The following is a 27,889-nucleotide window of genomic DNA, read 5'->3' on the forward strand; positions in this document are numbered from 1 at the left end:
TCATTTTTGTAACCGAACCATAATCAACCCAGGCTCGGCTCGAGTCATGGCTTGGCTTGTTGCTCGAACTTAAGCTCGTTCAATTTCAAAATAGAGCTAGAGCCTAGCTAAGTTGGCTTGTTTAATTTCGAGCCCGAGCTCGAAACCACCATGGCTCGACTCATGAACAACCCTAAATGTATGATACATAAATATAACTTGTAGTGAAATAACATTGTGGAAGAAAAATAGAGTCAAAAACTCAAAACTGTTGACCATTGGTATTACTTGACAATAACAAGATCAAAACCGAACGTATCTCTCGACATAATGCTCCAAAAATAAGTTAACAAAAACCGGTCAAAACTCGCCCAAAATTGCCCCCTAAACTCATTTGTAAAAACAAAGTCTTCCAAACCAAAAACTATAATATGAATACTTAAGGGGAGCCAAAAAAAATAATTATACAACATTATAAGTTAAACTTATCTTTAAGCCAAGGGTTGACTGTCTGAAACAAAGTCAACAGGTTGACTTTCGGTATCCTCCGTTTGTGATGCAGTGAATTTAGCTTTCTTGAATCTACTTGAACTTCTTAAAAGGTCAGACATTGACATGTTCTTCTTCAAATTGCTCCTGTCAACAGTTGATCAGTAAAGTCAGTAAACTGCGGTTTTTGTCCCTACGGTTTGGTCAAAATTGTTATTTCAGTCTAATAGTTTAAAGTTTGCCTTTTAGTCCCTAATCTTTCATTTTCGTTGCAATTAACTTCAAACCATCCAACTCCATCCACTCGTTCCATTTAATTTGTATGAAATGACCATTTCATACAAAACTAACAGAATTTGTGGATGGAGTAAGATGGCTTGGAGTCGATTGCAACGAAAATGAAAGATCAGAGACTGAAAAGGCGAATGTTAAAACTATTAGAGCAAAATAGCAACTTTGACCCAAGACATAGGGACAAAAACCGCAGTTTACTGACTTTACTCTTAAATAACTAATCAATTAAAAGAAATACAAAAATGGCAAACAAATAAAAAAATAAAAAATTGTATATCACAAAACTTACTGTGACATCATACTGTTCTTTCCACCATCTTCCTTTCTTTTCATGGCATTAGACCCTGAGATATATTGAGATTAATTATTATAACCTTATAATAAAATCATTAGACAAAATATATAAAAAAAATTACTGTTTCTTTTTAAGTATATGCTGGTGGCACTATCTCCTGATGATGACGACGACGATGATGGATTTCTTGATGGTGTTCGCCTGGTGGAATCCGAATTTACAGTCGCATTATCATTAGCAGAACTTTTGTCACTGTCATAATCCCCGAATATTTTTGCAGGTGTTTTCAACCAATTGTGCACAGCAGGTAAAACTTTCTTCACGGGGCCCACAACCGATGGCTGTTTGTTGTTCTTTTGATTGTGAAAAGAAATGCGGAAACTTTGCGAGCTTGAACTCGATTCAGCATCAATGTTTCTTGTTGTTTTTGGAGTTTTTATTTGATTAACGTTAGGGATATTTGGGCTTGTTACAACTTTGTTGTTTTTATTTTTTGAAATTATTTTCTTTGGTTTCTTTGTGTCTTTCCGGTTGTCAATAGAAGCGGTTTTATTCGGTTGGTGGGAAGGGGCAAAATAGTCCATAAAGTTTATTTCATGAGATCCAGCTTTATTCTGGGAGGTATCTTCCGGATCATGATGGTGATCAGTACTTTGACTTTTATTTATTTCCAACTTAGTTTCAGCAGATTGAAGCTTACTTACCCGATCGTGTTGGCCCGTCAGTGAAGATTTATTATTCTTCTTCACCTTCACTAATCCTTCATTTGTTGAAATTATTTTCTCACCATCATTCATGGAACCATCTTTTATTTCCTTCTTTGGTTTCTCTGTGGCTTTCTGGTTATCAACAGAAGCAGTTTTATTCGGTTGGTCACCAGGGGCAAAATGGTCCATGAACTTAAGTTCACGAGATCCGTCATTTGTGATATCAACTTCATCATTAACCTTAGAAACCTCAGCTACAGTCACATTCTTGGAGGTTTCTTCCAAATGATCACCATGGTCAACACTTTGACTTTTCTTTGACTCTAACTCAACTTTAGTAGGTTGAAGCTTACTTAACTGATCTTGTGTGCCCGTTAGCGAATTCTTCTTCTCCTCATCTCCCACTTTATTATCAACCTTAGAAACTTCAGATGCATTCTTATTCTTGGAGATATCTTCATGGTCAATGCTTTGACTTTTCTTCGATTCTAATTCAACTTCAGCAGACCGATGCTTAACATTATCAGAAATCTCAACTTTAACATGCTTTGTCATCGACTCATCCTCGTTTCTTGATGCAGATTTTTTGGTTTTCTTTTTCCTTGTGCTTTTCTTTACGACATTCATCATCTCGTTCTGCTTTTCTGTTTTAATATCATCAATGTCTTCTACCTTTACTTCAATTAAAACATCATTGTTCATCAAAATATCATCATTTCTAGCACAATCATCCATTGATGTTGCAACATCATCAGGTTGCTTCACGACCGTCTCGTCAATTTTCAGACCAGTTTTCTCAACATCTTTTTTCCTTCTTCTACTTCCATCTTTTAATTTGCTTTTTGAAATTTCGTCCATATTTTCCACACGCGCCCGATTTCTATGACTCTTACTCGGTTCTGAAACTTCCATCTTCACAATCATTTCATCATTTTTCTTAATATCATCTACTAATGTCGTCTCTAAAACTTCATTTTTGACAGCTATATTCTCATCTGATATTGGAGCAAGAACCGTTGAAGAAACATCACCTACAGGATTATCATCAGCACGCATCGGCGTCACTAGTGTTTCATTTTTTATTTTTGCAGCAGACTTCTTGACCTTTTTTCTCCTCTCAGGAAGCTTCACTTCAGGTTCCTGTTTCAGTGTGAATTCTATGTCTTCCGTGTTTATGTTATCAAGTTCTTTGATTAAAGATGTAGAAAAAATTTCCTTTTTAGGTGCTTTATGTTTGGTAGAACGTTTCGAACCACGTTCCAGAGTCGCCACAGCAGTTAATGCTGCAGCATCAGGTTCACAATCAGAGGCCCCTATATGAATTTCAGATTAACGTCAAAAATGCATACAAATTTAAACACAAGCTTATATATAACCTAACGAACATAAATGAATGTAAATGAACAAACATATACGAAACCTATGCAGTCGATATCGCCAAGGTGACATATCGTTATCGGTCCCTTGGTAAAATATCGGTCAAAATATCGGTACGGAAAATATTGGTGATATTGACCGATATTCCCGATAACAGTGCTTTAAGTCTTAATTATCAATTTTTAGTGTTCAATGTTAGTGTTTTAAGTCTTAATTAGTTCCTACTTGCTACAATTGTTAGTTTTTTGCAAGTTGCAAAAGGTTAATTTGTTAATGGTAGTAGAGTATAATGAATCATTAGTGTTAAATTGCTAAACATATGAATTTTACATAATATTAAAATTACCGATATCCCACCGTGATAACCGATACATCAAACATCGGACCTTGACCGATATCCGATATTTTTCTGCATTAACTGCTTAGATACGAACGCTCACGAACATAGATGAATCAACTAGACATGTGTTCATGTCCGTTCATTTTAATTAAACGAACTTCCCGTCGAACGGTTCACTGAACGTTTGTTTCATTTACAGGCCTAAATAGAAGTTAAAAAGATAGTTTGTTTACTTACTTGCTAGCAAAGAAGGTATTTCATTCTCCATAACTGTTTTTTGAACCAGTTCATTTTCTTTCTCTTTCTCACACATTCCATGCTGAATATTCATTTCCGCTACCATTGCCACATCAGCAACAGTTTCTCTTCCAACATCTTCAAGACTTGAAGGAACAACAGCAGCTACTTGATCAAGATCATAACGTTTTTCACCAAACAAATCGTTATCTTTTGATTTATGTTCAAAAGTATTCTCATTGTTCATGCTAACTCCCCCGTCTTTTGCCTTATCATCATCATTCGCTAAAGCTATATTTTCTTCTGAAGCTTTTACATTGCTTTTTACCCGCCGAGTCTTCCTTTTTTTCTTAGCGGGAAGTCCACACTCTGAAGGGTCTTTTAGTAAATTCTCGTCACTCGCATCACGCGCTCTTTTCTTGGAATGTATATCCTTACTTATAGCCAACTGTTTATCGTCGTAAAACATATCTTCCTCAAGATTTTTTGAAACATCTTTACATGAACCATCATCGACGTTAGAAACAATCTGATTTTCAAATGGTACAGTTTTTTGTGTCACCCGAGGTAAGGCTAATTCATTCTCAACCTTATGTTTATCAAAATGTTGAATATTAATATCTTGCTCCACACTAGAAGCATCTGCTGACACAAACCAGTTTCGTTTTGTCGTCCCAAATGCACTCTTGACAAGCATAGAGTCTGATAAGTGATAGAAGACCCCTCTTCGCTTAACCTGCCACATTAATATAGTTATTAAAAGTATACGAAAAGGAAAAAAAAAAGATATTTTTAATAATCAATAATATAGAATGAAAATACCTTTAAACTATGGACTACTATATTTCCAATAGCAGGAAAACACTGGAGATGCTCTGCCATTATTTTCCCTACAAAAAATGTACAAGCGGATGCTTACTTTAACACAATAATCTCAAAATGCATATCTAGTATAACATATAGGGTTGTAAATGAACCCAAACCGAACAAGGCCTTGTTCATGTTTGTTCGTTAAGCTTTTGTCAAACAATAAACGGTTCAAGAACAGCAAGCGGAACAAAATTTTTGATCCGTGTTCGTTCACTCAGGAAATGAACTTGTTCATGAACGTTTCACACTGAATGTTTTATTTGATTTGGCTAACTGTGTATGCCTAGTGTAAATGGTTCGGTCCGGTTACCAAGTTGATGGTGTTTTTTTTTAACATATTCATATTTATATGTTAATTTTACATATAAATTTTTGTCTTATAGTTAATAATTTTACTTAAATCAATATGATAAGATTAGATAAGCCATTAAGAATCTTTAAGAAATAAACATAAACAAACAAACATTAATGAGCATAATTCATAAAGTATGTAAACAAGCACAGTATCGAACGTTCACGAACACAATTGAACGAGCACAACCTCTTTTCGTGTTCATTTATTTACTTAATCAAACAAACCTAAACGAATTTCCAGCTGAACAATTCATGGAACATAAACAAACAAACATTAACGAACGTAAACGAACACAACTGAACAAACACAGCCTCTTTTCGTGTTCATTCATTTACTTATTCAAACGAATATAAACGAACTTCCCACCGAAGAATTCACGGAACATAAACAAATAAACATTAACAAACATAGACGAACACATTATCGAACATTCACAAACACAATTGAACGAACACGGCCTCTATTTGTGTTCATTCATTTACTTAATCAAACAAACACAAACGAACATCCTCCGAACAACTCACAAACATAAATTCATAAACAAACACATTATCGAACATTCACAAACACGGCCTCTGTTCCTGCTCATTCATTTACTTAATCAAACAAACATAAACGAACCTCCTCTGAACAACTCACAAACATAAAGTCATAAACAACATTAACGAACACATTATTGAACGTCCACAAACACAACTGAACGAACACAGCCTCTGTTCGTGTTCATTCATTTACTTAATCAAACAAGCATAACCGAACTTCCTCTGAACAACTCACAAACATAAGCAAACATTAACAAACATAGATGAATGTAAAGCAACACATTGCCAAACATTCAGGAACACAATTAAACGAAATAGCCTCTTTTCGTGTTCGTTCAGTTAGTTAATTGAACGAACATAAACGAACTTCGTGCCGAGCAATTCACAAAACGTAAACAAACAAACATAAAATGAACCTAAACGAACACATTACCGAACATTCACAAACACAATTGAACTTCCCGCCTAATCACTAATTGTTCCTCTAAAACATTAATTAATTTACAAATGAATATAAACTATTAGTTTAAGCTCAAAAACCTAATGTGGAAATGAACATATTAAACGACGACGTATAATAATAATATTAATTAATTAGGGATGTATACATACATATATATAACTATATAAGAATGTTATTAGTTATTACTTTTGAAATCGGATACGGTGTGAGAATTGGAAGCTGTGGTAACAAGACGAGTATCGAGGCTGGTGGCGATGAAGACGGTGGTCCGATTGGCATCTCCGTCGTTGTTTCCGGCAGCCGGAGCCATAGTTTCCGGTGTGTTGTATTAATATTATTATTATTATTATTATTATTATTTGGCTGCTCACTTTTGTAACTGCCTGTTTGTAGGGTTTCCCACTTTATATATAGATTTGAAAACTACCTATCCGTAAAAACCAGTTTGGAACCGATTGAAATCGTAGGTTCGGAAGCGGTTTGTAATTTTCTCCATCAAAACCGGTTCCAAACCAGTTAACCGAACCAAAACCGGGCAAAAACCGGTCAAAACTCGAACCGAAACCGATCAAAACCCGAACCGAAACCGAGCGTAACATGAGACCAGTTCCAACCCGAACCGAACCAGTTTTGACTTTTGCGTACCAAACTTAACCAGTTTTAACCCGAACCGGTTCTGAGTTTTAAACCGGTTTATGCACCTCTATTTGAAAATGCTTATTTCAGGTATTATGTAATTTAGCTAATACTTTATTTATAAAGAAAGAGGCTGCACAATGTTCGGGTCGATTTTAAGCTAAAACCGAATTTCGGTTTTTGCAAATCATTCCGTTTCAATTTTCGATATGGGTTCGTGTCAATTTCGGTTTTATCATTTGAGATTGAAAATTTTAGACCTAAATCAGTTTGTTATGTTTTTGAGCTAAAACATTTGAGTAACATATTAATTAAATTCTTATAAATTTCTTTAATAATAATAGTAACAATAATAATAATAATAATCCCTGTAAATCCAGCATAGCTGTCATAGCCCCCGACCCCTATACCCCGAGAGGGGAGCCGCGAACGTTGAGTGATGGTATCGGTGTTTATTAAAATAATTTGCAGCGGAATATCTTAACAAAACCGTAGTTTGAAAACACCATAATTCTTATTTCATAAACTGGGATAAAAACCCGTTTTTATACAAACATAAGTTTTATAGGGATAAACCCTAATTTACAAAACACGTTTTTTATTCTGGTGACAAGCCACTTATTTAAGCTGGAAGCCCGCAGGCATCATTCCTTTGTCTCTAACAAGTCACCTGAAACATGTTTAAAAATATTTGATCAGTAGGAAATACTAGTGAGTACATTCATTTATAAATGACACATTTTACAGTTACAGCATTAAGATGTTTTTACATCTACCTGCTTACAAATTACCGAAAGGTACTTGTCACTCTAACCGTATCTGTACTATAGTCATATACTCATATTAGTTATTGGCTAACACTTGTCCAATAAGTAACGTGTAATAGCCCAGTAGGCAAGCCTTGTATACAAAACCCCATAATACCAGTAGTAACCATCCCGAAAGTTTACAGAGACTTAATCACTATAATATAGTTTAAATCCTTTAAAAATATTTAAACTATCCGTCTTGAGTTTGATGGTTTTGGAAAAGCATCATGACAGTGCTGGAAAATCAATTGTCTCACACAAATGTGAGTTATGCAAAAATTCGAATGTCTCAACTTACAAGTTTATATTTAACAAGCCTTCTGGTGTTAAGCACCTAGATTAAACACAATGTAGTATATCTCTATTAGTATAAACCAATAATCATAACGATAATCACGAGACATGAAACTTTACACGATAGCACAATGTCATACCTTGGTTAGGTAGAGCTTTTGGATTCGTGTTATAAAAGTTCCTTTCGATCGGAGAGGTACCGTTACAATTACTTGGTATAATACTAGCCTTATATAAGAAAATTTTAGAGAGATCAAAAGTTTTTGAACGATTTGGATTCGTGTTATAAAAGTTCCTTTCGATCGGAGAGGTACCATTACAATTACTTGGTATAATACTAGTCTTATATAAGAAAATTTTAGAGAGATCAAAAGTTTTTGAACGATTTGTGCAGTCCAACTATACTCGAAATTGAGCATCTTCACGTATCGCGAAGGAATCTTCGCGTATCGCGAAGTTGTAGTAGGGTTGTCGAGTCAACCCTAGCTATGCCACGTGGCAGGTGACGTGTCAATGCCGCGTAACTTTCACGTAGCTTAAGCATACTCCTTCGCGTATCGCGAAAGTGCAAAAGTGCGCCATCAAATGGCCACATTGCGCCCGAGCTCGTGTCCGTGCGCGTCGGGTGCTTCGCACCCTCCACTAGGACTACTGGCTATGATTTGGCACATAAGAATATATCATGTAAATTCTCTTCCTTATAAAGAGCTTACAAGTTTTGTAATCTAGCGATGTGGGACAAGAGTTAGAAATCCTATTTATACCATAGTGAAAGCTTCCATTTTCTTTCTTCTATCAATGTGGGATAGAATTCTCCTTTATATTTTCCATTCTTTCTTTTATTTATTCTCTTTTATTTTTCATTTCTTCATTTCTTTATTTGATTATTTTATTTCTTATTATGGTTTGTTATAATGGCTCATTTTCTTTCGGGTTTTATAACACGGTAGACCAAAACTGAACCTTATTTGATTTTTACAAAGACATAAAACCAAATTACCGTTTGTATTTCTATTTGTTTTTTACGGTTTCGGGTCGGATTTTGACTTTTTTTCGGTTTCCTACACACAACTCATTTCTCGTAACAATTATAAAATTTGTTAATAATTTATAAACTTCATACATCTGGTTCCTCATATCCATCATATCCAGTTATATTCAATTAAATAATACTTATATATTCTTTATTTATTATACTACATTTTTTTCTTTCAACTCAAAAAAATATATGAAATAAATATATGGAATAAATAGTAATCCATATATATTTACATTCTTAATATTTCATCATATCATCCGATTTTAAAACCAGTCCAAGCTAATGGACTAGTAAGACAACTGATTCGATAGTAAACCTCGATGAAACATTGATTTACACGTTTATGGAGAGTGATGGAAAATCACCCAAATCTTTAAAAATAGAAAACCACACACATATATATATATATATATATATATATATATAAAAGATTTGTAATCAATATATAATGCACACCACCTATTTGTTAAAAATCCAGTCATTAACAATCAACCATTTTTAAACAAATGTTAACCTTTTATTGTTCCTAAAAGCAAGAAACTAACTCCTTTAAAAAGAATAGAAGATCTCATCATCTAAAGATTTTAGATTTAATTTATAAAAAACTCGAACAATGACTAGATCCAGACGCCTCTCTCTCCCCCTCGTCGCTTTCCTTTTATCGTTAATTATTTATCCTACATTTGCACATAAAAGACCTCCAGAAAACAATTCAAGTCAAGCGCCTGAGGACCCAAAACAAAAGGATCCACTGCCACAGGACCCAGAGCAAAAGGGTCCTGCTGGCCCACCGCCGCAGGACCCTAAGCAAAAGGGTCCTGCAGATCCACCACCACTCCCGAAACACAACCTACCACAAAACCCGAAACAAAACCCGCCACCACTCCCCAAACACAACCTACCACAAAACCCGAAACTAACCTCACCTAGCCCGATACTAACCCCACCGCCAGACGAACTACAACCACCGACTCAATTCCATAACCGGTTCAAAGGCCATTTCACGGCGGTCTACGCTTTCGGAGACTCGTACACCGACACCGGAAACGCTCAATACATGGGCAGTCTCACCCCGTCATTCTCGGGTTCTTTAAGCTCGCCCTATGGCTCGACCACATTCGGAAAAAGCTCCAACCGGTTAAGTGACGGTCGGTTGGTCATCGATTACATAACCGACTCCCTCGGTTTACCAATCTTACCACCCTACCAATCAACCACGGCTAACTTCACGTACGGTGTGAACTTCGCTATAGCCGGAGCTACGGCTCTAGGCAACGACCTTTTGTCGAGTCTGGTTCGGGCCTTTTTATGGAAAGGTACACCCATTGGTGTTATGACTCAGTTGGATTGGTACAAAAGGTTTCAAACAGAACATTTATGCAAAGGGTTGGATCAAAAAGCATGCGCGGATAAACATAAAACCGCGTTGTTTTGGATAGGAGAAATCGGTATTAACGATTACTCGCGTGCGGTTGGATCGGCGATCCAACTTCCCTTGATAGCCAAGTCAGCGGTCGCGCATACGATGGAATTCGTGAAGGTATGCATTGGAATAATATTCCTACAAAAAACACTGACTGTCAGCGTGTTTAATATTCAGGGGCAACTTTGCAGAACAGTAAAGTTTTTCAAATGTTCCATTAAAGTCACTCGACTTTCATAAGGTGGTCCAATCGTATATAACTATTTTATAAATGTTTAAACTTTTTTTGAAAATAAAACGAGTCTAATGAAACATAAATTTTTCAAATGTTCCATTAAAATCACTCGACTTTCATTAGGTGTTCCAATCATATATAACTGTTTTAAATGTTAACTTTTTTGAAAATAAAATGAGTCTAATGAAACATAAATGAATCGTGGTTATTATTTAGTAATTTTTTTTCCTACTTTAACTAAAACTTATTATGAAACTTTATTATTATTTAGTAGATTTATTCACTATTACCTCATATTTCAAGTATTTGGAAAAAAAAATTCAAGTTTTATATGTAGGCCCGCAAACGAAGCGAACAAACATGAACGTTTAATCGAACACATATTTTATGTTCGTTTGTTTATTTAAAAAATGAACATGTTCATGTTCGTTTATGTTCGTTTGTTTAAAATCTAAACGAACAGCTCACAAACATAATGAACAACTGTAAACGAACACGAACAAACATATATGAACACACTTAAATGAACACAACAAACAAATATAGAACAAGCATAAATAAACGGACATAAACAAACGTTCACGAACATAAATGAACGAACGAAACATGTGTTTATGTTCGTTCATTTAATTAAACAAACACAAATCTTTTTTGTTCATGTTCGTTCGTTATAAACGAACACAAGCAAACTTCCTACCGAACAGTTCATCGAACGTTCGGCTCATTTACAGGCCTATTTATATGTCTCACTTGTAAAGTTATATAGGATCGGAACAACTAATGAAAGTTGAGCGACGTTATTTGGTTACTATTTAACACTAAACATATATTGCAACACAGACAGTAATACAAAACGGTGCAAAGAACATAGTAGTACAAGGTTTACCGCCTGTCGGTTGTCTTCCACTCGACATCTCAGTGACACCATTAAACATCCGTGACAAATCGGGCTGCTCAGCAGTCGTGAACGGCGCAGTAATGATCCACAACCAGATCCTGCAAGCCAAACTAGACATGTACCACAAATCACATCCGGATGTTACAATCATATACGCTGATTCTTGGAAAGCGTACTACACAATCGTAAACGACCCGAAAAAATACAAAATTCAAGAAACTCAAAAAACTTGTTGCGGGTACGGCATCAAGCCCGAAGACATGAACTTCAATATTCAATCGTTATGCGGGTCATCGGGTACGTCAGTATGCGATGACCCGAGCCTGTACATCAGTTGGGACGGAATTCATCCGACCGAATCTATGAACTCTCACATGACAGATCAGTTTATAAATAAAGCGTGTTGTCATCCACCATTTGAAGAGATCATGAAAAACAAAAAAGGCCCGTCATAGCCCGGCCCGGCCCAATCTGGCCCAGCCCGGGCCAATGTGGCCCAACCCGGCCCGGACCGAATAGTTGCACAGTACAAAGATATAGAGTAAAATAGCAATGAACAAGTTTGTATTTATTTCTGTTAACAATTTGGAAGAAATATACACTTACAATTAAAACCGACCGCTATGTACATTTTTTAAGGGTCGGCTTTTTTGTGGTGTTTTGACCATTTTGCCCTCTATGCATCAAACTCTCTAGTTTGTTGAAGTTATATTAAATACTCGTAAAACATGAAGAAAAGGGTGTCCGAAGAATCTTTAGGGAGATTATTGATGTATAAATAGAAACGAACCAAATCTTCTTTTGAAACAAGATCCGCATCGATGACTTCATCGTTGCAGGTGAGAACCCATAAATCTCGTGACTTTACTCTCTTTATATTGCCCCGACAAAACGGGCATGATGCTGACCGCGAGTTCCTGCAAATTTGGAAAAATATTTACATGATTAACACGGTCTTTTATTATAAAACTCAATGATTAGGTGGCTAAACGAGCCACTGTGAACATCAGCTCACTAAAAACTCGAACCAAGCAGAGCTTAAATGAGCTCAACCCTGGTGTCGAGCTTTTATTGAGGCCCGTTTAAGAAATAAGCATGAGCCGGGGATTTAGATATCGAGCTCGATCCAAATCACTATCCTAAACTAGCCTTTTATTTAATTCATTTAATACTCATTTATTATATAAAAATTATTATTATATTTAAATTATGATAAAGATAATTAAATAATATGTATTACATTATATACAAAAATTATAATTATACATATATGTAAAAAATTAATTGAAAAAATGTATAAATAAAATAATTAATAAATGAGCCGAGCCTGAGCCTAAAACGACACACGAGCCGGGCTAAAGCTTTAAAAATAGAGCTCTAAACGAGCCGAGCTCGAGCATAAATGGGCTCGGCTCAGCCCGTTTACACCCCTATCAATGATGCACGATGTTATGTTACTTATGTATAATAATATTACCAGTCGCGGTAGCAGTTGATGCACATTGCGTGGCAGCAATTAGGCAAGACGATTTTGGTGCAAGGTTCTAAGCAAATCCCACATTCATCTTCTCGTTCCAAATCAATATTCGTGAACTTTTCGTCTTTTTCTAGTTTTTTGGGTCCCAATATCTGCATTTCTGTGCTCTGTTCTTTCGGCCCGTTATCGAGCTCCACCAAGTCATAATGTAGCCTTCTAAGAGAAGGTAGTATGACGACTGCATGTATTTAATTTAAACAAAGTAGTTAGTACAAACACATTTTTTTGGGTCAAATAAAAATATATAAAGATATGATATGTTAATTATATTTATAGAAAAGACAATATTATTCCAATAAGATTCTAAATCTTTCAATATGACGATATAAAAGGTTGAGTTGACCCGCAAACACTTTTTTGGCGAAAAACGACTTCTGGTTAAAGCGGGCCATTATAAATACTTAATGTGTTAACTGTTAATTATGAGTAAAATGCAATTTTATTTTATTACAACACTAATCTAAATCTTTAGACAAGATATAGAAAGTTGTTTGCTTTACGAACGTACTTGGGCCAACTTTTAGCCTGTTTGACCTTAGTCAAAACCGTTTAGAATATGACCCGTTTAAGACAAAACACAACTCAGGCTCAAATCAATGACTAACCATAAAAGTCGCTCACAGTTGCCTTCCTTGCATGCCTAGAAATCTTCGGCCTCCCGTCCGTATATACCTATAAAGAACGACATTTGCTTAATTAACAAATTATTTATGAATATAATTTCTTCAAAAAATGGTAACTTTTTTGCGTTATAAGACACGCACGTACAACTAGTAAAACTGGATTCAGTCAAAAACCAACCTTGTAAATGATAACATGAAAAAGATTTAAGCATCTAGGCAGGAGACACGCACAAGAAGAATCTATCCATTGTAACAAGAACATAATTAGAGGTGTCAATGAATCATGAACCAGTTTCATTTGAAACCGCGCGCCATCTTTGGCTCTAGGAATTGCAGCAGCCCTGCAAATTAACAACCAGAAAAAATCATCAGAATATGATATTAAAATGCAGAAAAAATAATTGGCATTGGTTTATGTCATTTTCCTACGTTTCTTGGTCCCACTTTCTATAACCGATTAAACTTCCTTTTGAGCGAACATTAATTCAGTTTGCCACAAAGTTATATAAGATTATAAGGATAAAAGTCTTACATGGTTTAAAAATAAAGGTTGTTTTTATGTGGTGCAAGTTACAACTTGAGTTATACTACCAACAATGCAGTAAAAAATATGTATATTTCACATAATCATACTTGCCATTTCATAGCAGACTAACATTGTTCTGCCATAAAATCAGAAATACAAAAAAGAAAAAAACAGGCATTATATTTTGAAAAAAGGCAACATTGATGGGAACCGTCTTATGCATCACATCTACAACAATAAGTATACTTGTCTATGCGATTCTCACATATATTCATAACCAATTTTTGTTTTAACTGAGATACATAAGGCGGGCTCGGTCTTTCTAACTCCCATTATACATATTATCAATACTTAGCTATGAAAAGTCAAAAGTCAAAATTGAACCAAGAACTAAATAGGAGTTCAACAGCGTGGACTCAAAATTTCAAACCTTATTTAATAAAAACAATAAGCAGTAATTTCAATAAGCAACAAAAATTCAAAATTTCCACATGGATTTAAAACAAGTAAACAACATTAGCATCCTGATAATTTTTTTTTTTATTTTCATCATCTTTTCATGAAAGATTCATCTTCTTATTCTAACTTTCTGCTAAAAGATCAAAAGCCCTTTCAAACCAGAAGATTAAAAAACAAATGCTAAAAGATTTAACTTAAACCAAACCCTCAAAAATCAACTTATTTGTTTTTCATCATCATTTTCTGCAAGATTCATCCTCTTATTAAAACCCCAAGAAAAAAAAATCAAAACTTGAAGCTAAAAGATTAAAAAAGAACCCTAATTTCACACCAGAAGATCAAAAAAGCTAACATGATTAACTTAACCCAAACCCTTAAAAACCAACTTATTTGATTTTCAACTTCTTATCAAACCCATGAAACAAAAAATCAAAACTTCTTAAAAAAAAAAAGCTAAAAAATTTCACTTAAACCAAACCACCAAAACCAACTTACTAATTTTCATCTTCTTATCAAAACCCATGAAAAAAATAATAATCAAAACTTGATCAAAACAAGCTAAACGATTTAACTTAAACCAAGCCCGCAAAAATTAACCCATTTAATTTTCATCTTCTAATTAAAGCCCATGAAAAAAATCAAAACTTGGTCAAAAAAAGCTAAAAGATTTAACTTAAACCAAACCCACAAAAATTAACTCATTTAATTTCATCTTCTTATCTAAACCCATGAAAAAAAAATCAAAACTTGATACTAAAAAGAAAAAAAAAGATTTAACTCAAAAAACCCACAAAAATTAACTCATTTAATTTTCATCTTCTTATCAAAACCCATGAAAAAAAAATCAAAACTTGATACTAAAAAAAAGAAAAAAAAAAGATTTAACTCAAAAACCCCACAAAAATTAACTCATTTAATTACCAACTTCTAACCAAACCCCATGAAAAAAAAATCAAAACTTGATAAAAAAAATACTAAAACTTTTAACTTACAAAGCATTAGCATGTTGTATATCAGCTTCAATAACCTTCAAAGAGTCTTCATAAGAAGACCTTCCAAGTGGGTAATACATCATCATCTCCATCTTTTGCAAAATTTAATGAAAATGATGAGAATTAAAGTTTATGTGATCCTTCAATGGAATGTTGATAAAGGGTGGAAGAAAAGGTGGAGAAAGAAGCCTTCTTATCCTTTGCTTTGTTGATATGTTGTTGAATAATAATAATTTAATAATAATAATAATAATAATAATAATAATTAATAATATTTGGGAGTCAATAGAAAATTGGAGACTTGAAAATGAGGTTAGGCGGTGTTGGTTGGGTATTGGGTTTGTTAAAAAGATGCTTAATTTTTAAATGTTACCACATTTATACATTTAGTGCATGGCCGTCTTCGAAAATTTAAATACCTCGGTCGAGTCAGAAAAAGAAGGCCCATAGCCTTAACGAGTAACGAAATATAAAAGCTAATTTTTTTAAACGAGGCTTAATGTTATAACAATAAACATAGAAAAATATATTATTAAAATCAAATACCGTAGTAATTAACGATTAACCAATGATTCGTGAAACTCTCCTAGGTCCTGACATTGGAAAAATAAATAGCTTGGTCTTTGGTGGCTAATTGGTCAACCTTGGTGGTGGTTAACAACGAACCAACAGTGGTGGCCGGCTGGGTTGGTCGTTGTTCAGCATTCGCAAATAAGGAAGGAACCAAAGAGAAATTTCAATCGACCGCTATTTCTATTTTGCATCGGGTTTTTATTTAATTTTTTTTGTTTTAGTTTGGGCCCAATAATTTAAACTTAATTAAATGGATTATGGATAAAAAAATAATTTCGAGCCCAATAATTATAAGATGGTAAAGAGCAATTCATATTTTATAAGTTTTATATTTTTAAATGTATATATAAAAAATATAGATATAATAATTCTGGCCCCTAAAAATTACGTGCCCCGGCCGACGGTCCAACCGGCGCCACCCTCCAGCCAGCCTTGTTTAGGTGTTATTTATTCTTAGATGCATTTGATGAAGGGAAGATCTGGACTGAAGATTACAATAGGGATGAGCGTTTTCAGTATCAATATCGAATTGGTATTAAATCATTACCGTCGGTATCAAGTTTTGAGTTATACCAGTATTTTTTGAATTTTGCATGAAATACCAATACCATATCGGTACCGAACCGAACATTTCGGGACCAGTACCAAATATTTTAAAATTTCGGGATCGGGATTTTGAGATTGATATTGGTCGGTACGGTACCGTCCCGAGCTCATCCATAGATCACAAGGTCTTAAGTTGGAATATTTTTCAAGTCGGTTTTTACTACAGTGGTTCTTCGGGCAGCAAGTTTTTCAAAGAACAAAAGATGATGGGCTCCTAGTACCCTGCGTTGTGTTCTATACAATCATGGGCATATATGATCGTCTTTTACCATTGTGTTACCCAAGGTAACCCTACCTTTTATATGTTAATAATTAAAAAAAAAGTTATAACTTATTATTAATTAAAAACTTATTACAAAAACCCTAAATTGGGTAAAAAAATTAAATTGGCCCACGCTATCGAAGACACGAATAATTAATTTTCAGAAAAATAACGTTAATTTTTATATACCGATCGTAATTGTAGATAAAAGTAAAACTACACGTTTAGTCGTGTTTAAGTAATGACTACCTAATTTATGATAGATGATTTGTTGAAAAGTTTTCACTTCGAAAATATGAGTTGACATGAAAGTTGGATGTTATCAAGTCAATTAAAAAATAAAACATAAAAAGAGTGAAATCCATTAAATTAAAATTAAACACAAAACAAAGAGAGAAATTTAATGAATTTCATTGATTTGTTGGTTAAAATTGATTACTTAATTTAATAACACTACTAGCATATTAAAACTTGATTCTTTAATAATTTAGCACCCAACCAAGTGGTTCATCTTGTATTTATATCAACCAAATCAAACGGTTTTTAACACAACAAAAATAATACAAGAATCTTGTGGATAGGTTTAATATTGTATTCTAAGTTTTTAATATTGAAATACATAAAATAAAAAATAAATAGCATCTAAAAGTCTAAAGAATCGGTTGTGAATTTGGGTGACCTATTTTTTATTCATTTTTTAATGATTAAAAGTAAGAATACAAGTCACCAAATTATCCAAACCTTAAATAATGCAATTATTTGGCATGCATTTTTTTTTTTTAATTTAAGTGTCTTCGTCCAATCAGGACACTGAATGACAGATCTTTCTTAACTATAATTACTTTTCTTATATATATTAGCATTTTAGTAAGTTTTCTTCAAAACTAAAGATAATTTCGAGATGTTTAAGGACTTTGTATGGCTGGAATGGACAACCTGACGGTGGTCTTTTGCCATTGGGCCACCTTATACGGAGTACCTAAGCAATTTTCTGTTTGTTGACCGTTCAAGAAAAAAAGGCAGGGAAATCTCGAAAAAACCCTCTCAGATACCCTAGGTCTTTTGGTATCGTCATTGTACCGCTTAATCTTGATAACAGGATGTTGCACCGGGTTATAGAACCCTAAAGTGGAAAATGATTGTGTGTGTGACTGAACATTATGTGATTGATTTGAGCATATACGCCTGGTTGGAAGATTTGAACAATTTGTATTTTCCTGGTTACACCCTTACCACCCTTATAAAACGGTATGGTTTGTTTGTTTGTTTATAATTATATTTCATTTTTAATTTAAGGACTATTGGTTTTTATTGGTCCCAATTATTTCAATTTTGCCGGCGCTGGTCCCAACTATCACTTTAACTGCCAACGGTCCCAACTTTCACACATGTGTCTGCCACCAGTCCACGACTAACCGAGTACTAACTCCGTTATGTTTTAGCTGACGTGTCCATCCTACGTGTTAAAAAACGTTGACGTGGCTGCCTGCGTGTATGTTAATAACAAAAAACCCAATTTATAATAATAATAGAAACCTGCAAAATATGTGTCTATCTTTTAAACTCATCTCCGACCTAGCTAGTACCACCACATCGGCCCCAACCACCATTAGCCTCTGTCACTACCACCACCACCACCACCACCGGCATCCGTCACTACCACCACCGCCAATCAATCAATTAACGATATTGGTAAGAAGAAGGTGTATCGATGGTATGGTGGCAGCTCCGGCGAGTACAAAAGTTAGCCTCCTGAACAACTCACCGTCCCCTAATTAACACACTAGTTAAGCTAAGGTAGGTTACCTGCCTGAACTTCTTCACCGGCGGTGCGTTCACCGAAACCTGAGAGAATTTCCAGTCCACCGGTGGCGGCGGTGGACTCGATATGTGAGGTGGTTGTTGGCCGATCATCGGAATCGATAAGTGGTGGTGGTAGGTGGATTAGGTAGAGAGAGTTTAGAGAGAGAGAGAGAGGATAGAGTTTACAACAGTGGTTGGCGGCCAGTGACGATTGACAGTGGTAGTGTCGTCGGCTGATGGTGGTTTGGGGCTTGGTGCAGATGTGTGGTATGAATCTTGAAGATAGCAAAGTTGAATTATTATTATTATTATTAAATTCACTGATGGTTTTAATTTAAGATTTTTTGTTGTTAATATACACGCAGGCAGCCACGTCAACGTTTTTTAACACGTAGGATGGACACGTCAGCTAAAACATAACGGAGTTAGTACTCGGTTAGTCGTGGACTGGTGGCAGACACATGTGTGAAAGTTGGGACCGTTGGCAGTTAAAGTGATAGTTGGGACCAGCGCCGGCAAAAATGAAATACTTGGGACCAATAAAAACCAATAGTCCTTAATTTAAATACATGTTTAAACATCTATCATAGTTATATATGTATACTATAAAAAAATTGTTCAAATAAAACGAGATAACACACAACCTTCGAAGGATCCATAGTGGAAAACTTCTAAGTCTTTTAATACGGTATTAAATCCAGCATACAGTACGAATCATTAAAAATCACATATTCAACAAAAACGCGATTGTATCTAATCTCATTCGTTAACAAGTAGAGTATTTGCGGGTTTCCATGAGTTTACTATAGCACACTCAAAACAACAAAAGATAAACTACTAACTAGATCTAGATACGAGTTACCATATATTAATGTTACTACAGATTTTATTAGATAAATGAAAAAGACCAAGCAAATTAAGTTGGCCATTGAACATATCCTTATCATTGCAAGTTGATGCATTTGAATAAATTGGAAGTTGATCCTTATCATTGCAAGCAAAATTGGAAGTTGATCCTTATCATTGCAAGCAAAATTGGTACCGATTTGGTACCGTGGCCATTGAACATATCCTTATCATTGCAAGTTGATGCATTTGAATAAATTGGAAGTTGATCCTTATCATTGCAAGCAAAATTGGTACCGATTTGGTACCGTCGGTACCGAATCGGTACCAAGGTTTCGAGTTTTCGGGACCAGTACGGTACGATATCGGTATTTCCTGAATTTTACCTCAAATATCGATACCGTACAGGTACCGAACCGAACATTTAGGTATCGGTACCAAACATTTGCGATTTTCGAGATCGGAATTTTCGGTATCGGTACGTTACCGAGCTCATCTCTAATATATGTCAGCAAACAAACACATAATAATAACAATGTAAACAAATATGTAAAAGGATAGTAACACCCCTGATTTAACGTTGAATTTAGACCGAGTTAACAATTTGGACGAAATTGGAAACGGTTGGGAAAAATCGAGGGTCTGCTTGCAAAAAAAAATAGTTTTGAACGAAATTCGCAAATATGACCAATCCTTAGGGACGATTTTGGCACTTTACTCATATAATAAAGAAATAGTGAAAAGACATGTCTACCCCTTACTTAACGAGGTTAGTGACTTGGATGTAATTGGCAAGAATTGGGAAACGTGGAGGGCCCATATACAATAAATAAACTTTTTGGACTAATTCACATTATTTGCCAAACCACAAGAACGAAAATGACACTTTACTCTATTACTAAACAACTTGGCTTGTCAAGCCACAAGCCGATTCGAGCCCAAATTTCAGCTCGTTAAGAATAAGCAAGCCAAGTCAAGCTTGCTCGGTCTCTTTTACATTAAGCATATATTTAAACGTTTATTATAAGTTATAATTTAAAACCCAAATATCTATCATACTTCGTCTTTTAGAACCCGAGTTTTTAATCCGGATATTTTAATGTTCGACTAGCCACAAGCTAACCCTATTTCTTTTACAAGCAGAGCTCGAGATCAAATTTCAGCCCACAAACTAATTCTTTTTAACTTCAAGCTCGAGTCTGTGTTAAAATTAGCTTGACTTGACTCCCTCGTTAAAAAAACACTACTTCACACCCCAGAATACATAATTTACAACCTATTTACTTACAATATATTGTGAGTCATACACAATATATATCATATTGCATTAGACTCAATTTTCTAACTTATATATAGGAAATTATATATATACTTGAGTATATATTAAAAGTTTAACAAAGAAAAAAACAAAACTACATTTAACAAAATATATTAGAAAAATTAGATTTTAATAATCCCAAACTTTCTGTTATTGACCGATAGTAATCCCAGCTTTGTTTATTCCCATAAGTGGTCTCAAATTTAAAAAAATGGTTGTCATTGGTGATCCATTAAAAAAAATTAACGGCGCTAAGTTTTTTCTAAATTTCAAACTGATTTTTTAGGGCTTTTGATTGGAAGAAGGATACGAATCGATTAACGTAAAACTTAGATCGAAATGATGATTCAAATGGTTTGATTAGTGCTTCAAATCAGGTGTTTGAACTTCAAATTAACGAAAATTAAGTTGTTTGGAGTATCGTTTCGAGCTAAATTTTACATCAATCGACTCGTATCATTCTTCCGATTAAAAGCCCTAAAAATCAGTTTGAAATTCGGAAAAAACTTAACACCGTAAGGTTTTTTTTAACGGGGGACCACTGAGAGCCAACTTTTTTAAATTTAGGACCACTGATGGGAAAAAACAAAGTTGGGATTATTATTTGCCAATAATAGAAAGTTAGGATTATTAAAATCCAATTTTGCAATATATTAAGAGAAAGTTACATTATTTTAACATTTGAAAATTGCAACTCTAGTCCCTAGAGTTTCATCATTGTGCATTAATAATCCAAAATCTTTGAAGCAACAGGAGGCTTAGGTATAGTTCAATTTTCTAACATATATAATAACTATATTGAACAAAATATAAGAAAATGCTACATCATTTTAACATTTGAAAATTGCAACTCTAGTCCCTAGAGTTTCATCATTGTACATTAACATCCAAAATCTTTGAAGCAACTGGAGGCTTAGGTATAGTTCAATTTCTAACATATTATATGAATATATATATATATATATATATATATACTTAAGTATATATTAAAAAAAAAACAATAACTATATTTAACAATATATAAGAGAAAGTTACATCATTTTAACATTTGAAAATTGCAACTCTAGTCCCTAGAGTTTCATCATTGTACACTAATGTCCAAAATCTTTGAAGCAACCGGAGCCTTAGGTATAGTTACATACAAGACTCCATCTTTAACCTCTGCTTTAATCTTCTCAAACTGTATATTTTCAGGCAATGCAATCCTAAAACTATACTTCACATAACTCTCAGCACCCCATTCCATCTCATCACTTACTTTCCCATTATTTTCACCATCATTATTATTATTATTATTAATATCTTTTTTAATTTTTTCTGCTTTTAAAACCAACATTTTTTCTTCAACCCATACTTTAACATCTTCTCTAGTCATTCCAGGCATGTCAAACCTCATTTTATAATCTTCTTCACCTTCTTTGATCTCCCATGGTGTTCTTCCCCTGCTGTATGTGCTTGCGGGCTCGACTTGTGACACGCGATATGGTGTCGGGTCATCCATTAGTCTTTCCATTGTGTCCATCATTTGTTGGACTGTTCTTGCTGCTGGATATCTGTCCCATAACACTGATCAAAACAAGAAAGATTGAATCTTGATTAGTATCTTGATCTAATATACAAAAAATTATTTTCACCTCAAAAAAATTAATTGTTTGTGTATAACCTTTTATTGTTTAGTTATTAGGCGTGATCAAACATTGAAATTGTAACATGTAAACTTTTGTGCTAAAATTGTATAGTAACTTGAATATTAAATTGTGTTATTTATACTTATTATATATTATTTTTACCGACCAAAGAAATATATATATAAGATTTGCGTCTAAGAAAAATATAAATATGTGTGTGTATATATAAAAGGTTATTTAATATTACTATTTTATACTACTATATTTGTTTAATGTCTACATTTATTTATATTTGCATTTTACTTTTTAAACTCGTGTGGTACACGGGTCTCTAACCTAATTTTATATATATATATATATATATCAGAATTTTAAGGAAAAAAATGAATATTTTGAATCTTGAAGTGAAAGCTAGTTGGTGGTATAACCATGCACATAAAAAGATTGAATCTTGATTGGTTTTTATCTTATATTATATAATATAATTATGCATACCCATTTCATTATTTCAAGAAAAAACTTGAGAAAAAAATTGAATCTTGATTAGTATCTTGATCTTATATACAACAATTAGTTTTAATTAATTATACAAATTTATATCAATTTTCTTGATAAAAGGTTGAAAAAATGGATCTTGAATTGAAGTCTATATATATATTTTTTACATCAATTTATATCAATTTTCTATTCAGGAATTATATATATCCATGTCAAAATTCTAAGAACAAGGTTGAATATTTTGAATATTGAATCGAACACTACAATTGGTGGCATAATCATGCACACAAAAACAAAAGGATTGAATCCTGATTGGTTTTTTTATGCATACCCATTTCATTAATTCAAGAAAAAAACTAAACGAAGTTGAATCTTGAATCAAAACTAGTAAATTAGCAATTGGTGTGACAAAGAATTATCAAACTTGAAAACTCGAAATACTCAAGATAAGATTGTTTATATATTTTTTCGGTATGAAACTGAGCGGTGAGGGTTCTGAGTCCCGTGATGGACAAAATGTGTAGATTTAAAAATAGGATAAAACAATGTGAGCCATTCTAAAAATATTCTTAGGCATAATCTTGCACATTAAATGATTAATTCTTGATTGGTGTTTTGGTCTTATGTGAATAGTCATGCATGCCCATTTCATAAAACCAAGTAAAATAAATAAACATATTAAAAATAAATAAGTACTAAATATATATATTTTTTTTTTGCTGAATTGAAACTTACCAATTGGTGAAGATTGGACAACTCTTTTCTTGGTGGGTTGTTTTGGTTGTGGAGTCTTGATGCTTGCTCTTTGTAAATGATCCAAATTTCCATTTTCTGCTTTGATGATGTTGATATTATGCTTCTTTTTGTGGGAATTTGGGGCCAACATTAAAGACGAAGAAGGGTTTGATTTGGGAGTAGTGATTCTTTGAGAGAATAATGAGAGAGCCATGCTTTATTTTTAGTATTTGCTTTCTAGTGCAATCAATAAATTCTTGATGAAAAAAAGTGTAGGGGGGTGATTGGTATATATAGATAAGTTCAGGATAAGAATGGAAATTTCTAGAAGAGATGAGAAATTGGATATGGAGCCCACATGATCCTTTTGGATATTTTTTTGTTTGTTTGTAATCTTTGAGGTATGTCTGGATGGGTCTGGAAACAAGAAGATGTTTCTTCAAAGTTTTGGGCTCTTAAATGAAAGAATCTGGACTTCTAGAGATCCATTGGCCCATAATCAAGATTGAATGTTGACTCAGAAGAAAAGTCCAACTTGGGTTATTTAAATTTTACAATTATAATCATATATTAGACTAATAAAAGGTTGTGAGAATTTAAATATTTTTAGATTACATTTAACATGCAGAATGTATGAAGAAGAAGAAGACGACGACGATAAAATAAAGCAGAGAAATTGATTCTAAAAAAGAAGTATTATTGAATATTTGAACGGTGAAACGAGAACTCTGTATATAAGGAGTTTTCATTTGGCCGGTTTGCTAAATTTTGGAATAACAAAAACTCAACCGGAATAATACGTAGGACAACTTGGAAAACACGTCAAACTAATTATGGAAATGTTTGAATGTTATGAAAGTAGGGGAAAAGTCTTCTATAGCGGAATTGAGGGCCTATATATCACAAGGTCCGGCTCGTCAAGACCTTTTAATTGAATGGTAATGGGTCTCGTAGTTCTATACGTAGGTCAAGTTATGCCTTTTTAAGTTTGGGTCTTTTCTGTCTTATTTACTTCTATTAAACTGGTCCATATAAGAACGCGTTAATTCTTGGATCAATTTCTATCATATGATTACTTTAAAACGTTTTAATTTTAGCTAAACTTTTTACTCATTTGACTTACTAGAGCTGACCTATAGTTGACATATGCTCTATCCTTCATCTTATTATCTAACATCACCAAAATACAAAATCATGGATTACTAAGGTCAATTACTTATGTTAACAAGTTAAGATATACATTTTTATACATCATTACCTCTACGTGTTTAATTGTTTGCTTAGTTCATGTCTAGGGGAAAACATTACTTGTTTGAATTCTTCTTTTCTATTGTCCTTAATATCTTATGAAATGATATATTCCTTAACTTGTATAAACAATTGAACGAGACATGTTTGAGAAAAAGTCTAACTCAAAACGGTCTAATTATTGTTCTATTAAGAGTTACATACCCGTAAATAATGAATGGAAACATCTTAAGGGGTCGGATCATATGACAAATGCTATAAACGATATATCCAACTGTTAGGTAGAAGCTCCATCATATGGCTTGATTTTGCATGACGGCAACTCACACGCAGGGACGGATTTACATATTCTTGGAAACACAATTATAAATTAGTTTACATTCTTGGAAAAATCATTAAATGTCTTGGAAAAAATGTTGGATCCGTCGTTGCTCACACATATATTTCCTACTCCTACACTACACCAAGAGTATGTTCTTATTTTACCGATTTCGCATATCTAATTATCAATAAGTTTTTTAAAAGTATATAGCATATATATCCATAAAAAGGCTTGACTTGAAAAATCATATTTATTTAATAAAAGTTTAAAACACAAGGCTGACTATACGTCAACATCCAATGTATAAATGCAAAAAAAATATATATATAATAAAAAAATGCACAAATTAAACAGCAGAATGTAAACATTTTAACACAAGTAAATTTATTTTAAATACTAAGTTACATGGCTAAACACAATATTTATTTTAACAAAAGGAATACAAATTAATCCATGATCAATTAAAACCCAATCCTGGATCATTAAACACATCCCATTGGAATCCTGGGCTATCACTCCAATTTTGTGGGAACTCAAATTCAAATGAAGGGCTTAAAGATTCAACTTGATTATTATTATGAGACATCATCATCAATCCAATATCCTCAATTGTCGGAATGTTGTCGTTTAAAATGTCGCGTTTCTCTTCTTTGATCGTGTGATTATTAAATGCGTTATGTGAAGAAGTTGATTCAACACTCTCTTGTCTGATAGTTGGGTCAAGATTAAGATGTTGCCCTACTGGATGGTGTGTGCGAGGGTCTAATCCCATGAACTTCATCTTCTTCTTGATCCGAGTGTTCCAGTGGTTCTTAATCTCGTTATCTGTTCTCCCAGGAAACTGAGCCGCGATTTTTGACCACCTAATATAACGAGAATTGTTATAAGTGGGAATAATTACACACACGACAATACTTTCTAGGAGTGTTCATGGTTTAGTTTTAAATCGTCCGAACGAATCACTGGTTTGGTTTCACAGTCCAGTCGTTTAGAAAGTTTATAATTGAACTGAGCATTTGATTTACAGTTTATACTTAATACCGGTTAGAAAAAACCAAACTGAACAATAGGATTTTGGGTGATGTAACTTTTTATATTTTACTTGGGCCTTTAATTATTTTAATTTGGAATATAACTTGATTGATTTTGCTTAACAATACAACATAGTGAGTTGGTCTTTTAAGTTGTAACTACAGAGCATTATAATTTCTTTATTTTGATGTTACTTTATGAATCTTATTTAATTATAAAGGGCCCATAAGCCCAAACCATGAAACCAAGTCCAAGCCAAATCTTTAGGAATGACTTGTTTTTGTTTTATTTTTCAACTGCATGATTTTGGTTTAAAAAAAAAACCTTTACTGGAGATTCGGTTCACGGTTTAACCTAAAAATTAGATGTCAAGAGAACATATTGTAGCAATTACCTATTACCAAGACGGGCATGAAGTTGGATGATCATATCTTCTTCAGCTTCCGTAAACCCACCTCTTTTAAGGTCAGGTCTCAAATAATTAATCCATCTAAGCCTACAACTCTTTCCGCATCTCATCAACCCTACAACACCACCACCAAAAAAAAAAATTCAAAAATTACACAGCATATCACTCAAGTTCTTCTAAAACAACATAGACGAAAATCAAACCTGCGAGCTTTGGGACAATCCGCCAACATTGAATGCCATTGTTGAGAATGAAAGTCATGAGTTTATGATCTTCTTCAAGAGTCCATGGCCCTCTTCTTAATCCATTTTTCTCACAACATGGTTGTCTTCCCATCTTTATTTCATCAACAACTTGAATAACTATTAATGTGACACAACTACACAAGTTAAAGGTGTGATGTATATGTATGTGTGTGTATATAAGACACATTTAAATGGGGATAGAAACTTGTGTCATTTGCATACTTGTTTGAAAGGGAAGATTCTGCCAACTATCATAACTCATGATAGAGTAAGAAAGCACCAAACTTTATGACTAAAGATTCATTATCTTTTTGATAATGATCAATCATTGTTGTCCTAAAAAGTAATCAACAAAGGAAAAAAAATATATGAGTAACTTACTAGCAAATAACCCACAAAAAGTGTTGTGAAGGTAATTAAATCAATGGGTTAATTGGATTAATTAAATGCCACTAATCATTACTTAGCTTACTCAATCATTATAATGTGTACAATTTATATTTTATGATTCTGTTGAAAAAAAACTCAAAAATATGTAAACCTTATCTAATCAATGTGTTTTAAGGTTTTAAGAAGGGTATAAAAAAGCCTAGATGTCAGGCTCATTAAAAGCTCGAAACGAGCCAAGTTTAACGAGCTTGAGCCTAAAAATAAGCTTATTTAAAAAACGATCAAGGAACAAAGCTTTACTATTTGAGCTCAAGTAGACTTGTGTTGTGAGACTAAATGAGCATGCTATTTATATGAATTTTATGTAATATATTAACTAAATATATATTTATAATAATTATTATAACGGGTGAGCTTAGCCGAGCTTAAAAAACTATTGACAAACGAGCACGAGCTTTGAAAATAAAGTTGAAACGAGTCAAACATAAACTAATGCAAGCTTTGGCTTGACTCGACTCATTACATCTTAGTTTCAAGGGTTTCATGTTCTATATG

The 27,889-nt window shown here is 33.6% G+C and overlaps 5 protein-coding genes and 1 pseudogene across 5 annotated transcripts; 1 reads left to right on the forward strand and 5 right to left on the reverse strand.

Annotated features, from left to right (window-relative positions):
• Positions 1–243: 243 nt before the first annotated feature.
• Positions 244–3,213, reverse strand: LOC143613680 (uncharacterized). The gene is made up of 5 exons (XM_077087328.1): positions 3,180–3,213; positions 2,284–3,077; positions 1,179–2,244; positions 1,052–1,106; positions 244–615 (listed from the first exon to the last, which is right to left on the reverse strand). The coding sequence occupies exons 1-5, from the start codon at positions 3,211–3,213 to the stop codon at positions 471–473; spliced, it is 2,094 nt and encodes a 697-aa protein (XP_076943443.1). The 3' UTR covers positions 244–470.
• A 395-nt stretch (positions 3,214–3,608) lies between these two features.
• On the reverse strand, positions 3,609–6,280 carry LOC143613678 (uncharacterized). Its single transcript, XM_077087326.1, has 3 exons — positions 6,135–6,280; positions 4,541–4,608; positions 3,609–4,454 (listed from the first exon to the last, which is right to left on the reverse strand). Exons 1-3 carry the CDS (start codon positions 6,256–6,258, stop codon positions 3,711–3,713), a joined length of 936 nt encoding a protein of 311 aa, XP_076943441.1. The 5' UTR covers positions 6,259–6,280; the 3' UTR covers positions 3,609–3,710.
• Positions 6,281–9,339: 3,059 nt separating this feature from the next.
• Positions 9,340–11,737, forward strand: LOC143613681 (GDSL esterase/lipase At3g48460 pseudogene; annotated as a pseudogene).
• Positions 11,357–15,514, reverse strand: LOC143613671 (E3 ubiquitin-protein ligase AIRP2-like). Its single transcript, XM_077087319.1, has 5 exons — positions 15,420–15,514; positions 13,621–13,783; positions 13,425–13,491; positions 12,760–12,997; positions 11,357–12,199 (listed from the first exon to the last, which is right to left on the reverse strand). Exons 1-5 carry the CDS (start codon positions 15,509–15,511, stop codon positions 11,989–11,991), a joined length of 771 nt encoding a protein of 256 aa, XP_076943434.1. The 5' UTR covers positions 15,512–15,514; the 3' UTR covers positions 11,357–11,988.
• Positions 15,515–21,860: 6,346 nt separating this feature from the next.
• On the reverse strand, positions 21,861–23,936 carry LOC143613676 (small heat shock protein, chloroplastic-like). The gene is made up of 2 exons (XM_077087324.1): positions 23,689–23,936; positions 21,861–22,393 (listed from the first exon to the last, which is right to left on the reverse strand). The coding sequence occupies exons 1-2, from the start codon at positions 23,900–23,902 to the stop codon at positions 21,909–21,911; spliced, it is 699 nt and encodes a 232-aa protein (XP_076943439.1). The 5' UTR covers positions 23,903–23,936; the 3' UTR covers positions 21,861–21,908.
• A 1,683-nt stretch (positions 23,937–25,619) lies between these two features.
• Positions 25,620–27,069, reverse strand: LOC143613675 (myb-related protein 315-like). Its single transcript, XM_077087323.1, has 3 exons — positions 26,903–27,069; positions 26,685–26,814; positions 25,620–26,121 (listed from the first exon to the last, which is right to left on the reverse strand). Exons 1-3 carry the CDS (start codon positions 27,033–27,035, stop codon positions 25,716–25,718), a joined length of 669 nt encoding a protein of 222 aa, XP_076943438.1. The 5' UTR covers positions 27,036–27,069; the 3' UTR covers positions 25,620–25,715.
• Positions 27,070–27,889: the final 820 nt, after the last annotated feature.

Source organism: Bidens hawaiensis, unplaced genomic scaffold (genome assembly GCF_021521415.1).
Source record: "Bidens hawaiensis isolate Kalapana, Puna unplaced genomic scaffold, B.hawaiensis_p1.1 tig00038015_1, whole genome shotgun sequence".
NCBI classification, from domain to species: domain Eukaryota; kingdom Viridiplantae; phylum Streptophyta; class Magnoliopsida; order Asterales; family Asteraceae; genus Bidens; species Bidens hawaiensis.

Coding starts and splice junctions, on each gene's coding strand:
- LOC143613675 (XM_077087323.1), bottom strand. CDS start 27,035: ATGGGAAGACAACCATGTTGTGAGAAAAATGGATTAAGAAGAGGGCCA. Junction 26,815..26,902: donor GATTGTCCCAAAGCTCGCAG/GTTTGATTTTCG, acceptor GTGGTGTTGTAG/GGTTGATGAGATGCGGAAAG. Junction 26,122..26,684: donor CATGCCCGTCTTGGTAATAG/GTAATTGCTACA, acceptor TCGTTATATTAG/GTGGTCAAAAATCGCGGCTC.
- LOC143613671 (XM_077087319.1), bottom strand. CDS start 15,511: ATGGAGATGATGATGTATTACCCACTTGGAAGGTCTTCTTATGAAGAC. Junction 13,784..15,419: donor ATACAACATGCTAATGCTTT/GTAAGTTAAAAG, acceptor GTTAATTTGCAG/GGCTGCTGCAATTCCTAGAG. Junction 12,200..12,759: donor ATCAACTGCTACCGCGACTG/GTAATATTATTA, acceptor CCAAATTTGCAG/GAACTCGCGGTCAGCATCAT.
- LOC143613678 (XM_077087326.1), bottom strand. CDS start 6,258: ATGGCTCCGGCTGCCGGAAACAACGACGGAGATGCCAATCGGACCACC. Junction 4,609..6,134: donor CACCGTATCCGATTTCAAAA/GTAATAACTAAT, acceptor CATTTTTTGTAG/GGAAAATAATGGCAGAGCAT. Junction 4,455..4,540: donor TAGTAGTCCATAGTTTAAAG/GTATTTTCATTC, acceptor TTAATGTGGCAG/GTTAAGCGAAGAGGGGTCTT.
- LOC143613680 (XM_077087328.1), bottom strand. CDS start 3,213: ATGTCACCTTGGCGATATCGACTGCATAGGTTTC. Junction 3,078..3,179: donor ATATCGACTGCATAGGTTTC/GTATATGTTTGT, acceptor AAATTCATATAG/GGGCCTCTGATTGTGAACCT. Junction 1,107..1,178: donor CATATACTTAAAAAGAAACA/GTAATTTTTTTT, acceptor AATATATCTCAG/GGTCTAATGCCATGAAAAGA.
- LOC143613676 (XM_077087324.1), bottom strand. CDS start 23,902: ATGGCTCTCTCATTATTCTCTCAAAGAATCACTACTCCCAAATCAAAC. Junction 22,394..23,688: donor TGTCCAATCTTCACCAATTG/GTAAGTTTCAAT, acceptor TGTTTTGATCAG/TGTTATGGGACAGATATCCA.